Source organism: Mastigoproctus giganteus, chromosome 2 (genome assembly GCF_048544385.1).
Source record: "Mastigoproctus giganteus isolate SK-2022 chromosome 2, ASM4854438v1, whole genome shotgun sequence".
Lineage (NCBI taxonomy): Eukaryota > Metazoa > Arthropoda > Arachnida > Uropygi > Thelyphonidae > Mastigoproctus > Mastigoproctus giganteus.
The window spans coordinates 209,957,737-209,972,930 of record NC_143576.1 but is presented as its reverse complement, the minus strand read 5'-3'; the positions used below and the strand labels follow the sequence as shown (position 1 = coordinate 209,972,930).

At 38.9% G+C, this 15,194-nt stretch overlaps 1 protein-coding gene across 1 annotated transcript in view; it reads right to left on the bottom strand.

The window, feature by feature from the left end:
• LOC150090024 (uncharacterized) overlaps positions 1-15,194 on the bottom strand; it is a 98,919-nt gene that overhangs the window by 53,984 nt on the left and 29,741 nt on the right. The window contains exon 2 of the mRNA XM_090368940.1: positions 13,412-13,699. Coding sequence (XP_090225066.1) covers positions 13,412-13,699 — 288 coding nt within the window. The remainder of the gene's footprint in view (positions 1-13,411; positions 13,700-15,194) is intronic.

Genomic DNA, 15,194 nt, shown 5'->3' with positions numbered 1-15,194 from the left:
AAAATTCCTCCCGTCATCGACTGGATTCGAACCCAGTTCTTTTCCACCCGATGTGGGGCGGACAGCAATCCTACCAACTGGGGTACCCACAAGGGCACGCCAATTGTAAATGGTTTGTAATTCTTTGGACAGTGAGTGTAGTTACCCACCGAGGAATGGCAACAATCACTGAAACGGCTAACAGGGCAAAGGCACGCATTAAAAATAAATCTAAAGCAAATTCCTTGAACAATACTTGTACGTGCTGATGGATTATCAAATAGTCATCAGAGATTGTTTGCATAGCAGTTTCGCAACCAATTAAAGCGATGCACACTAATGTGTTGCAAATAATGTGGGAATGAAATCGTATTCGATACGATAACAAGTCAAAAACATTTAGGATGCACGCCACACAAGGTTGTCGTTGTGTAGCCGGTAGATATAATGTGTTGGGGTACTTAGTGGTACACAGTACATGGCCTATTCATGGAATAAGGCTTGTTGACTCATGTGTTACTTATCTACACGGACTGAAGAGACAGAGGATTTACAACACTTAATCACTTGCCAGCGCATATACATAGAGCACACCAATTGGAGCATAAATGTAAACTCATCTCTGCGATCTAAAGTGGATTAATTGACGACTTACAGACGCGACCACTGACTGCGGATAGGGTTGTTTCGAAATGTAAACAGGAAGCGACGACATAGCAAGCAACGCGAGATAGAATCGGCACACTTTTGAACCGAGGCTAGCTATTTAATAAATAAATGGAAGTAAGTGAGAACCCAGAAAAAGTGCGAGTTGGTTCCTATTTCATTAACAAGTTCTTTTCTTTTCCTCTTGTGTTACACGGCATCGGTGATTAAGGGGGACGAGGGCACCAAAAACACTCAGAGTCAATACCATAACTCATGTACGCTTTCAGTACTCTGAAATAGAAACCGATGATGGATTTTTTTGCGACCATCTTTGTGTACACAAGAGCGTTCACACGGTTAATCGCATACCAGAAAGACCCGATGGAACAATAGATGGAGATGAACTTGGACTAATGAAAGTACAAGTTTCATCTCTGTTGACCTTTTAGATCAAATTAAAATCGACAACGCTAGAATATGACTTCTTTGGTCCTGTTTTTTCTTCAGTTTTGGTCCTGTTTCTTTTGTTATTGGCAACAGAATTAGAGAAACAAGAACAGCGGAAAGATCATTGGAATAGTTAACGGATATCGTGGCTCTTCTCTGAACTGTCAAACGTTGAATTTTTTTTGAATGAGCAACCTTCGTATTTTTTCTTTGTAAAGATTGTAAACACACAACGCGTCGGGAGTTTACTTTTAATGTTTGATATTTAGAAGTTCATCAAAACATCGTCATGGGTCAACTGTCGGGAGATATCCTTTTCAATAAAGATTATGCTTATGTCAAGATGGAGTTTAAAGAACGCTTTATATTGTTTGTAGCATGGCCTTAGTAGCTGATGCTCCTAAGCATCAGCTATTAAGACCATATTGCTCCGTGTATATTGTCTGTATATTGGTTGCGTGTGTTCTGTGGTCGATTTTCTGTTTGCTGGATGAAAATCCGGAAGAAAAACTATGGTACTCTCGCTTGAGACCGACTAATTCAGCCACGTTGTGAAAAAGGCCCATGAAAATTCCTTCGTCATCGACGGGACTCGAACTCAGATCTTTTCCGCCCGGTTTGTGGAGGACGGCGATCCTACCAACTGTGCTACCCACAAGGGTGGTCTTTATATTCAGAGAGGTGAAAACAGTACACATTGTTTGCGCTTTAAAAAGACAAAAATATCCTATCAGGGAAAGGGTTCATTCACAAATCAAAACTGCCTTTCCAATATACCAAATGATTGGGGCCTCTGGTCTATTGAAACCAGGAACCATTTGCAAAATTGGACAGTCTCTTTCCAGCCAACATCCTAATGACCTTCCATAACCTTGAAGATAAAAAGTAAAAACGAGCAAAATGTATTTTAAAATCTACTTCTGATTTATTAGTTGGTTTTCATTTTCAGAAAGTAGATTCCAAAAAAAATGATCTTCGAAGCATGTTTGGCTAATTTTGGTGTTATGAAATAATCATTGAAATCTTCGTTTTAATGAACATTAATTCATGCATCGTTTTGCAAATTTGCCCCTGTGATATTCATAATCAGTTAAGGAGTGAGTTTATTCTGTAACTTAGGCTTTTCTTAAAAATTCAGCTATCGTAAACACGCTCTCCTTAAAGAGATTTTTAGAATGACTTAGCTTGCATATTACTGGCTAAACCTTGCAACCCTGTCTTTGTTTTTATCAAGCAGCTTAGGCCTTGTCATCATTAACTAATGCTGCGATAATAGAACCACTGGTGTTGTACACGTCAAAATCCTCATTAGGCTAAGCGCACCATTTAATCCCTGCTATACCTATCCACGATCGCCGTCTACTGGAACAATCAATAATTAACAGGTTGTTTGGGCATTCAGGAGAAACTCATTAAACTTAAAGAAGCGTGAAATAATTGATAAAAAAAAAAGGGACTTCCAACCGAATGAAAGTTTATAAAACCAAAGAAGGAAAACTTTTGAGAGTAGTTAATGCCTGATGAAGGTTGTTGTGTAATGATCGAAACGTTATTGACAGACAATCAACAAAGGTGAAGACTGCTTTTTTGTGTTATAATAAATACGTATAAATAATCTGTGGAACTATTCTTTGAATGTTACATTGTTTTTGTCGATTTTCTGGATGAAAAACGCGATTTTCCGGGAGAAAGAACCATGTTACCTTCTCCTGAGACCAACTAACTCAGACACGTTGTGTAAGAGTCCCATAAAAATTCCTCATGTCATCGATGGGACACAAACTCAGGTCTTTTCCATCGGGTGTGGGAAGGGCGACGATTCTACCAACTGTGCAACCCATGAAGGTGAATGTTACGTACAATTACGCCCACCTCCATTATCATGGGCTATATCGTCAATGAGTACAGTATCAGATAAAAAGTATTGGCAGCATAAGCACTCAGATGCCAATAGAGGCATACGAGATTCTTTTCTCCAGACCGGAGAAGATTTATATTTAATATTAAAAAAATGCCAAATTGATCATTTCACTGGTTAGGTGAAAATATTGCAGGTATCAATGGGCTATTGTTGAGCATCATGGTGACTAGCTGTTTACCGTTTTATGTTGTCAATCTGGTAGACTTTACCTTATCCTATGGATTTTGTAAATGACCCCTAGACTTAGAAACACAATGATTGCCTTATCTCAATCATTGTGTTTCAATAATACTTTTATATTAACCCTCCTGTGACTTCTGTTCAAAGGAAATAAAGAGATATTACATAGTTTATCATAAAGGTGATATTATTACCAGCAACGAAGTCCGCTGAATTGATTAGGAGACTTCAAATCGTGGTAAAAAATCCCAATTAATTTATATGGTTAAACAGCTGTCAAAACAAACTTTTAAATGGGGCTTGGTTGAAAATACAAACTTCTTACTCTGTAATCAGGTTATATTATGTAATACAAAAAGTTTCGATGAGTTAATAAGGAAAAATTACGTATTTGACTATCGCCTACAGCAAAAGACATGCTTCACAGAAAATCTAGATAAAACATATGACAATACACATATATATTTCTTTAGGAAGCCTTAAATAGAGATGGAACATGTTAGGGTGATGGGTGAAAAGCGGGGATTTACTGAACCCCTGCCTCCTTCGAGGAAGTGAATAACACAGCCATTCTCTGAATCTTAAAAAGCATGCTGTGTGATGGATGACCTTAAGTTCTGATTATTCTTTTAGCGAAATATTTTGCATTCTTTTCTTTTAGCTGGTAAAAAGCACAACCTAATTTTCAACCTTCCTTTAACAAAATATTCGAAATCTAAACTTTCCAATACTTTTTTCTCCCTAAATAGCCAAACCTAGATCTAATACGTCACGCTGACGTCACTCTAAAGTCAGTCACATTTCTGGTATTTTTCTTCAGGGTTCAGAAACGTACTCGTGACACGCACATCCGAAATAAATGTGGCCACGTCAAACTGCAAGGATGATTCCCGGCTAACGAATTCAAATAATCCATTTATTTACCTTTCAACCACCACTTCGTAAACAACACGTCACCTTGTGCCACCACCCTTTTCGACCTCTGTACTGTCGGATGACAGCTTTTCTAAAACTGCAATCCTTTTCCCATCAGGTAAGGCTTATAATGGCAATCACGAACGTTTTGGGCGATAAATTTTCCAGCGTCATTCTTAGATCTAGGTTCGCCCCCATTTAGTCCCAACAAGCCTACTGAAATCCAAATGAATTCCCTGTACAAACAAGCTGCCTCAGTTGCCTCCTCGTTGACATGAAACGCCGACTGCTAAGCTGTTCCCCGTGCTAAGACCAAGGACATGCCAAGCCCGCTGCAGGTGGCCTGGGTATCTTAAGGTTGCAAGCTGTGACCAAATTCTCCGATCAGAGCACATGATTCTCGCCGGTAGGGCACACGGCTTTATCCTCCTGTCAGACTATCCCCGTTCGTCAGCCACACACTACGGTGATGGATGTGCCTCTTCGAAGACCAGTTACAGATTACTTACGGAATAGAGGAGGTGTAGAACAGCGTTCATTTCTTCACCGACTGTCAACCCTTTGGAAGGAAAATTCGTGACATAAACTTTGGCAAAACACGCCTGTTTAAATTCGCCAGATAAATTGATGATCGGATATGGTGGTGTAAAACAATTTCACGAAATAAGAGGATAAATGAGGGGACACCATTAGAATGCATAAACTGAAGGTAAATGACTGAATTTTCTGTTTACAATTCGGGAGAAAAAGAATATGATGTACAATTGGCCAGTGGAGAATTCCATTACTACATTAAGTTGGATTACTGGTATCGGGAGTAAAATACTGACATTTAATTCGATTTCTAAGAACGTAAGTTTTCAAACGGGGTTCCCTGAAATCGCATTAGAGTTCTACGAGATTTAAATGAGAAAGAAAGAAAGAGAGAGTGGATTTTCAGTTGCCCGATTTGTCTTCTCGACACAGCAAATAACAGCATCCAAATCTTTCTTGATGAGATCAGATGAGAGGATTCAATACGTAATTCAGAAAAGTCTCCAATTATTAAGTAGATTTATTGTGTGGGAGTTCAACTCCACCCAATAAAGAAAATGTAGAAGTCTGGGATCTCTGGGATGAAGGCTTTTTTAGATACATTAAAATTTTAAAAGGAATTAAGAAATATCCAAGATTAGGAACTTTCTAGAGCAGAGGCTCTCAAAGTGTATTCTGCGAAAGGAATCACCACACACTACGGATGATGTGAGGACCTTTTATGGGTCTTTATCTCAACATGGCTGAGTTAGTAGGTCTCAGGCGATGGTAGCGTGGTGTTTTTTCTTGGAAACGCGCGTTTTTCATCCAGCAAACAGCAAATCAACAACAAAACACACGCAATTTACAGAAATATTATATACTGCGCAAGATAGCCTAAGTTTCTGATGCGCCTGAAACCTAACAAAAACCTTATTGTTCCCGATTACTGTTTTTAAAGATATTAGGGCTCTGCGGAAGATTAAAAGATTGAAAACTGCTGTCTTAAATATCGCAATTTAAAGCATTGAATAATAGTCCGGGTTATTTTAGACGTCAGGTGTATCTCTAGAGTTGGGTTTGGTTGTTGTAAACTGCATATATTCTAGGATCGGTTTCTCTGTTGTGTTGGATGAAAAATTCGAGTTTTCCAGACTGTTAAAAATACGGCCAAACCGACTAACTCGGCATGGCGAGGAAAAATCCAATAAAAGTTCCTTCAGGCCATACAGAAGTCTCCCACCAGGTCGGAAAAGACGTGGTGTGAAAGAAGATCGCAGGAGTTTGATCGCTGAATGTAACCTGGTTTGGTTGTGGAATTTTTGATTGGTTCTGGATGAGAACCAGGTAGCTCAGCAATGAGGCGTCAATATATCATATAAAAATCTGCGTTCTAAGACTGACTTGTCTATTTGCGATAATAAAAAGCCTTGCACCTTCGCCTCCAACCGATTAGCTGGACTCCGCTTGAGAAGGCTCCTCAGTGAGTTCCTTCCCTCATGGAAGGAAATAAATGTTGACGTTTCCCAACAGGTGGCCAGCAACAAATTCGACCTCTGTAAAATCCCAGTGAAAGAGCTAATTACAATGGACAGTTAGATCAAAAATTGGCAGGTGTATGAAATAGTTTTTTCATATCGCATATCTGTAAGCCTATTAATGTCGGAATTGCAGATGGAAAGAAAACAATCCTCCCAAAATGTCAAAATCACGAGAGATAACAAGCTATGAACCCCCATGTCGATGTCAACTTAGCTGGATATATTGACCCCGTGTAGTAGAACAACTGCCTTTATCCTGTAGTCTGCACAATTGTAACATTATGGACTCATACAGCAGACACGACAACAACGTTAGCCAGCAGGTGATCTGTCGCACGAGCTATTTGTTTGATAAATTGGGAGATATAGCTTCTAGCTTAATAATAGGTTATTAAGAGTGTGAGTATATATATATCGAGAGAGAGAGGGGGGGTCATTTGAATGCAAGAGGATTGTCTGTAAATCTCATGATTCTTAAATGCTTAAAGATACAGAGTTCTGATGTCCACTTCAACTTTGGTATTGGAAAATAGCCTCTTTCTTTCTAGTTCCCACTTTTGTTCAATTGCATGATAGTGTCTAGAAGTCAAGAGGTCGTCATTATACAATTGGTTCTAATGCAAGCTTGTCTGTAAACGACTAATGACATTCATTTAACTGATCACAATCAATTAAATGAGTTTAAGCCCGACCAATGTAATTTTTAGGAGTTTCCCACGGTTAAATAATCACAGATCCAGATTTATCGCAACTCACATACCATAAAGGGAGAGGTCAAAGACAAACGAAAGAATGAATGATGCTCTAAAGATACCTTAGGGAAGTTGGAAAGGTTGAAAGCCGAAAATTTAATGAGTCAGATCGTTTCTTCATTGGGGGAAGGGGGGAGGATAGACAGCATAAGTGATAGGCAGACTGAACTTGCCATGAAAAGTATAAGAAACAGTTGTTTTAAATATAAGTACAAGTCTGAGTAAAAATTTATTAATAAAATATAAGTATTAGGATTTTTCAGATGGATTTTTGGCGAAGATCGGCAAGAAATTCTAGGACTGAAAAGGAATACAATGAATGTCCAAAAAACCATCATTAATAAAATAGAGGAGAAAAGATTGGAGTGGTTTGGCCATGTGAAGAGAATGGAGGACGACAGATTGCCTAGAGGAGCCATGGAATAGATACTTGGAGAAGGGAAAAGAGAAGAAGACCAAGAAGGACGTGGATAGAGGGTGTGAGAGCAGCCATGAATAGAAGAGAGCCAGTGGAGATTGGGAAGACAGAAGAAAATGGAAAAAAAAGAATAAAGGAATGGCTTTTCGATGTTAGGTTGAGGAGAGCCGTTGTAATAACGGAATAAATCCTAAGAAGAAGAAGAAGTATTAGGAACAAAATATAAATACAAATATCAGGAACAAAGTTATGTATGAAATATAAATCGATTATAAGATTCAGGGCAGAGGATAGATATACTAGAGTTCAGGGACCCCGGGTGCAATAATGTCAAGGAAAAGGAGAGCAAAGAAAAGTTCTCGTTGCCTGGACTGAGAGGGCTCCCTAGCTATTGGGAGTTCCTTCACATTCCAGTCGATGTGGACCCTTTTCAGCCTGTGGGGCCCCCGCCTGTATTGCATCTGCTGAACCCCAATAAGGAGCAGCCATTTTAAGATTAATTATTATGATTTTTAAGTAGGAATTATTTCAAGGAGTCAATGTTCTTAAAAGGAGTCAATGCTTTTAAAAAAATTGCTTTTTTATCGATAGATAATTCTTAATAAAAATTTTACCGTGCTTAATGATCTATTAATGCAATATTCAGTATACAGATATCAGCCAGTCTAATAAAGAATTTCTCCTTCTCCTTTTCTTTATTTTAAAATTAATAAAATAAAGAAAATCCTCCAATACAAAGCTGTCATTAATATATCTCATTTTACATAAAAGTCAATTTTCAAGAGTGAATTGTACTTATCCACTGATTCGACCAAAAATATTCACACAGTTATTAAACTCGGTCCCTTTTGTTTAACTCGATCCGACCACCACGTGATCAATAGAAAAGAATCTTAGCAAGTAATAGCACGCCAGATGAACATCGTGACGCGTTATTATTTCTAATCTAAGATTCTGCAAATTAACACGGAGCAGCGGAGACGAGCGATCGAAGATTCAGCGTTGTGTTAAAACGTCACCAAATCCACTCAATGCATTCAGTTATCCATTCATCTGGAGATGCTGCGTTTAATTCAAGGAGTGATGAATTAAACAGACCGATAATCAGTCTTACACGTCTGCATTTGCATACGGACAGTTATACATAATTAATTAACAACGCCGGAAATAAAGCTTCACATTGTCGCTGTTGTCAGTGGCCTTCTGCCTTTTCTGCGACCGTAATGGAAGGGTGCATACAAATGATTTCCCCCCCTCCCCCACTACTAAAAACACCGTGCACGAACAATACTTCTCATTTTCCTCTTTGCCATTGTTTTCTTGGTGGGTTCAAATAAGACATGTTTAAAAATACTTAAAGATCATTTGCAAACAGATAATCAGCATTATCTGCATGACAGATGTCTTTATTTGCACTGACAGCCAAACCGATTTCAAACTGCACTTTGAAGACCCATTCTAATGAACGCATAATCAATTTAGGGTTAATAAGTATGTTTAAAAAAAAAAGTAAGGCGTAATTCTCATCGCAGCCTGTGCTTTAAGAAAGAGAAAAATACACTGAGGCACCAAAAGTCATGGGACAATAGCATTTAGCCAAACGTTCGAAAGAAAAAAAAATTCGTAATGGAAAAAATACCTTTGGTCCTTTAAATTGAAAACCTATTCGGTGTCACGTACAGCCAATTGAAATTTCAAATTATTTTAACACTCCATTGTCTATCATTGACTGATGATAAACGATGCGAGGGATGAAAAACCCAGCATAACGCGTACTATTGTTAATATTACAAACATAATAATTAACTGTAATACCTATTGCGATCCCTAGTTCGAGTTTACTGTCCTTCGTGACGGTATAGTGGTTTCGCCACTGGTCAATCGTTTGGAGAGGTTTCGGTTAGAGTCCAATCAACGACTGGACGAATTTCTAAAGTCCTTTTTCAACTGAAGCTGTAGTTAGACAATCTCAGGCAGAGGGAGCAGATTTTTTGTTTGTTTTTTTTTCCCCAGTGAGTTATTCAAGGGTTTTTCAGCTCGCATCACACGCAAACTGGCCCCTGACATTCACACTTTTACAAACACACATTCGGATTTGGGTAACCATCAATTAATGAAACCAATAAAATTGAAATATTATAATCACAGTCAATTTCTGGGGCTCATTCTTAACTGCAAAGTATCTTTTTATCAGAAGTGGTCGGTCCATAAAAGCCAAAACACCTCAGCGATACCTGCCGTTGAAATTGGGCACTCTTCAGCGCCAATTCCTGGTAGCTAGTGTAAGGCCGCCCCTGCCTATGATGACCACTTGAATTGAATACGTTCTAAAATCTTTGATATTTTGGACCTTGAAAACTGATCTGTAAAATCCATGACTATCATACCATCACGTGCTACGAAGCAGAGTTTTGTCTCATTTCTGCACATAGCAAAGGAGGTGACCAAAATGAAGCCCTTTTAAACCTAATCTGCGTGCACAACCATCTATGAAACTATCAGATTCACAGATGGATGGACGTATTGAAATGCGTGTAATTTCTTTTACGTTTGTCGATGAAATGTATAAAAAAGCATTGGTTTAAATTAAAATAAACACTGATCTGATGGCTGTAACCAATTACAAGTGGAATCTATTCAATAAAGTTTGGCTGGAATACAATTTAAGATGATATAGAGTTTCAGTTGCAGACTAACAATGGCTGAGCCCCGGGCTGTTTCTGAAAACGAGATTTCTCCCATTTTTCTCATTCTTCAAAAACTTCAATTATTGTCCTCGGTGTCTGGATTGGAGCTGAACTTCACCTATCTGATCCCATAGTGAATTTTAAGGAAGCTGGTCATTCTAAAATGACCCGATGATCTCTTTAACGAAACACTAAGAAGTCAGTAATACGCAATTTTAAAGCGAGCGAGTGAATAAGTTGTGTTAATACATTCGTCCCTGGTGTGGATCAAAGAATTCAGAATGCGCCATAGATAGCATCGACTTAGAATCACAAACAGAGATGTGGAAGATCAATAAAGCCACCTTTAGTAAACATGAAACCAGAACCGAAGAGTAGGAAACGGCGGCAGCTGGAAATGCAACAAACAAAAGCGAAGAACGCAGTGATCTATGCAGACTGACTCTCCTTTTTTTTTTTTCTTTTCTTTTTCTTTTTTTTTTTTTTTTTTTTTATTTACTACAGAACAGTCGTCCGGCTACTTCACTTAGATAAAGAGATTTCACTTCTTTTATTATTATGCACGCCTTCAAAAGAATTGTAAAAAGGAAATGGAAGTTTTTCGTAAATTTTTATGGAATAAAAGTAATAGGGAGAAAAATGCTTAAATAACGTGAATAATGCGAGGGAGGAAGGGAGGGAGGGCGGGAGGGGGCCCAATATTATATAACGGACACTGTTGAATGTGCTCTCTGAAACAGATGGAAGAGAAGGAAATAGACAGAGGGGGAACGGATGGGGAAGAAACGATAAGAAAGCAATAGAGAGAGAGAGAAAGAGAGAGAGAGAGAGAGGTGGGGAAGAAAATTTTGAGAGAGGGAGAAGACAGAGACAGACAGACAAGGAAAGACAAAGAGAGAGAGAGAGAGAGAGAGAGAGAGGAAGAATGACAGAGAGAACGAGAAACACGGAGAAAGAGGTAGAAAGTCAGAGAGAGAGAGAGACAGACAGACAGACAGACAGAAGGGAACAAAGAGAAAAGGAAACAGTGCGAGAGAGAATACAGGGGAGGGGAAGAGAGAGAAAGACGGAGGAAGAATGACAGAGAGAACGAGAGGTAGAAAGCCAGAGAGAGAGATACAGAGGAAAAAAGACAGACAGAATTAGCGTGAGAGAGAGGGATATAGATATACAGAGGAATCAATGAGAGATTGAATGCGAGAGATACAGAGAGAATACAGGAAGAGAGAGAGAGAGAGAGGAAGAATGACAGAGAGAACGAGAAACACGGAGAAAGAGAGGTATAAAGTGAGAGAGAGAGAGAGAGAGAGAGAGAGAGAGAGAGAGAGAGAGAGAGACAGAGAGAGACAGACAGAAGGAGACAAAGAGAAAAGGAAAGAGTGTGAGAGAGCGAGAGAGAGAGAGAGAGAGAGAGAGAGAGAGAGACAGAGAGAAACAGACAGAAGGAGACAAAGAGAAAAGGAAACAGTGTGAGAGAGCGAGAGAGAGAATACGGGAGAGGCGGAAGAGAGAGAGAAAGAGATAGAAATGGAGGAAGAATGACAGAGAAAACGAAAAACATGGAAAAAGAGAGGTAGAAAGCCAGAGAGAGAGAGAGAGAGACAGACAGACAGACAGAAAGAGAAAAGGAAAGAATTAGTGTGAGAGAGAAAAGGAAATAGCTAGTGCGAGACAGAAAGAATATGGAGGAAGACAGAGAGAGACAGAGACGGAGGAAAAATGACAGAGAGAACGAGAAACACGGAGAAAGTCAGAGACAGACAGACAGAAGGAGACAGAAAGAGAAAAGGAAAGAATACGACAGAGAGAGAGAGATTTGCAATATTTATTACCAATTAATATATCCGAAATAATAGCACAAAAGGCGCCTCCGTAGCCATGTGGGCAGGAGCAGCAGTGCGTAGCACACGCTTCTTGATTAGACCAGGGTTCGAGCCCGTGACCACCAAATACGGAGGATGCGGAAAGGTCAGGGAATGACCACCGCATATCCCCGAGCAATATGGCCTTAGGTGCTAATGCTCCTAAAAAACAAAAAAAAACAAATAGCACGAAACATTGTATCTTCTCAGAGTTGCCAAAGTCGGAAGATCATTTTCGTAAGACTCCTGCTGTCTTACGAAGAGCCAAATTATTTTTATGGATACGCTTTTATGCAAATGAAGATGACGCAAGAGAACGTAACTGACAAACTCCGCAAAGTTTAGCGCCAAAAAGTACTAAAGAAAAAAAGACAACCGATTGACTGTTGGTCGCATGCAATCACTTCAAGATATCAGCATCCCACGAAGTAGATGTACCAGCAATGCAAGAATCGTGGAACTCAGTAAGGACCGTGTCAAGACTTATAGGCGCCCGGTTAAAAATAAAATAATATATATATATATGCCAATTCCTTCCTGGCTACATGAAAAGGGCCTACTAATACTGTATTCATTATGCCACTGGATGAAATGGTCCTATCGACACTTTCACATTGCCATCTCTGAGAGTTGTTGCCCATATGCGATCGCTTCTTTCTCAACATGCCCTGGACTCATGAGCAATGCACAAACAAACGTGTCTGAATCTACATGATCAAACAAGTCTACCACAGCGCGTATTTACAATCGGTTTATTTTTCATTTCTATCTATTAAAAAAAAAAAAAAGGTCCCAACCTTTCCACAGAGTAGCCAAAATGAGAGGATCAGATGAACAAATACATTCCTTAAACCTCCAAGAAATTTTCTACCTGCCATATTTGACGGACTTTAAGGACATGTCCAACTTAGATCGCTTGAAGGGAAGGTCAAAAATTTTGCGTAAAACCGGCAACCTATCCACTGCATCAATACCCCTTGCAAATTAACAAAGATCCCTACATCTCATCCTCATGAAGATTCAACCCATCTCCTACTGTCTGTTCAAAATGAAAAATATACTCTTCATTGCAAACTACATTGAAGACTAAAAAAAAAAAAAAAAAAAAAAAAATCAACATTGCATCACACACCTCAGAAAACAAATCTAACGAAAACATCATTTTTCTGTGTAACTTTGTAAACTACGCCATGACTTCATTTTGACACTGTTCACTAATTTACATTAAAACTGACTTTTCATATTTTAATAGAAAATAAAGATTATTTTAACATAAAATGATACTCTCTCTCTCTCTCTCATATCGAGGTTCACGTTTCCAAGAAAAGAGAAAAATATGCGTACGCCAGGAAGGCCCATGACAGGTGTCACTAGTGAGGTATTGTCTCTGCTTCCAAAATGTCAATTCGCAAAATCTGTTATGGCAAACCTCATTCACACACACACACGCACGCACACACACTCCCTGTCCTCCCCCCGATGATCCCGCCGTGCTACTTAAACCTACAGCATGAGAAGATTTAACAGGAAGTTGAACTGTTGACATACCAGGGTAGAGTAGAAAGCCGAGGACTCGACGCCCGTCAGGTTGGCGTAGCTTGTCTGGTCAGCCCCGTAACTCGTGCCATTGTAGAACCCAGTCGGAGTCGTCAGACCCGTAGCTAAGCGAGGATACGTGGAAAGGAGACGGGAGTCGTACGTGGCGGGTAATGAACACACGGCGGCTGCAGCTGCCGCAGCTTGTTGGCTCGCCTCCGCTGCGGCCGTCGCTGACCTCGTTTGATCGCAGCATGTGGTTGCTGACCCGCTGGCTTGACCAGCGTTCCCGACTACGAGCTGCAAAGAAAAAAAAAAGTTTTGGTTTCTTTCATTTCGTTAAGGAATCATAAAATAATCTTATCTACTTAAGGATATCAAATTGACACTGTCAAGAGATGAGTTCATCATCCACCTCTTCCATCCGTGGATAATGAATTCCTTCCTTATTAGCAGCTACAGTTTCCTTATTAGAGATTACATTCTTCGTTATTAGTAATAACGTATAAATATATTAAGGAATTTATTTCTTTCATCGCCTTCTAAGAAAAGGGACAAGTTGCAGTTAAAAAACAGATAACAGCAGAGAATGATTCAAGTGAATCAATAATTTTGTGGAATTATTTATCGATTAATCTAAACTATGATTCGCCACTTAGCAGATGTTTCCTGAAACAAAATATCCTTAGAAGAACAAGAGAAAGAGAGAAGAAAAGACACAGAGAGAGAAAAAATGGAAAGGGGGAGAAACAAAGGAAAAAAACAATATAAGGAATAGAAAGAAAGAAAAAAGAGAAGAGATAAATAAAACAGAGAGAGGTGGGGATAAAATGAAGAGGGAGGGTAAGAGAGAAAGACAGGGGGAAAAGAGAGAGAAGGAAATATGAATGGAAAAACAGAGAAAGAAAAAGATAAACATAGATAGATATACAGAGAGTGCGAAATTTTGCTATTATTGTTATTTGGGATTCCATGGAGTATCTGCTGCTTTGGACAGAGTCAGCTAATCCATACAGTTTGAGCTGTATTATGTACAAGTTCATGCAAGTTCTTTCATGTGTGTACAATTTCATACAAGTGTGAATATTCATGGACTGATCTTCATGTTTTTACATTTTAAAAAATCTGGAATAAATCACGGGAGAAACTCCATCCATACGCTTGAGATCGACTGTTCTACTCCAATTGAAAAGGACTTTAAAAATTATTCTCCCAGTCTTTGACGGGATTTGAACCCACTATACCGTCGAGAAAGGGAAAGAAAAGAAAGAATCAAAGAAAACTGAAAATAAAGAAATACAACGGAAAACAGAAAGAGATAAAGAAAACAGAGAAAGAGAGTAAAATAAAGGTAGAGCAAGAGAGAGAGAGAGAGAGAGAGAGAGAGTAAAAGAAAGGTAGAGCGAGAGAGAATGAAAGTGGGAAATAAATAAAGAAAGAAAAAGGGCAGCAAATGAGAAATAAAGAAAGAAAATGAAACAGAAAGAGAAGAAAAGAAGGAAAGAAACAGATAAAGGAAAATGGGAAGGGAGACAGAAAGAAGGGATGAGGGGAGAGAGAGAGAGAGAGAGAGAGAGAGAGAGAGAGAGAGAGAGATAAAGGAAAAAACGATACAAGAAAATGGAAAGAAAGAAAAAGAGAATAAATAAATGAAACAGAGAGAGACGGGGAGAATAAAAGGAAGAAGGAGAGTATGAGAGAAATAAAAACGAAAGAGGGAAACAAATAAAGAAAGACAAAAAAGAAAAAAAGCAAATGAAAAATAAAAATGAGAGAGATAGAGAGAGAAAAATTC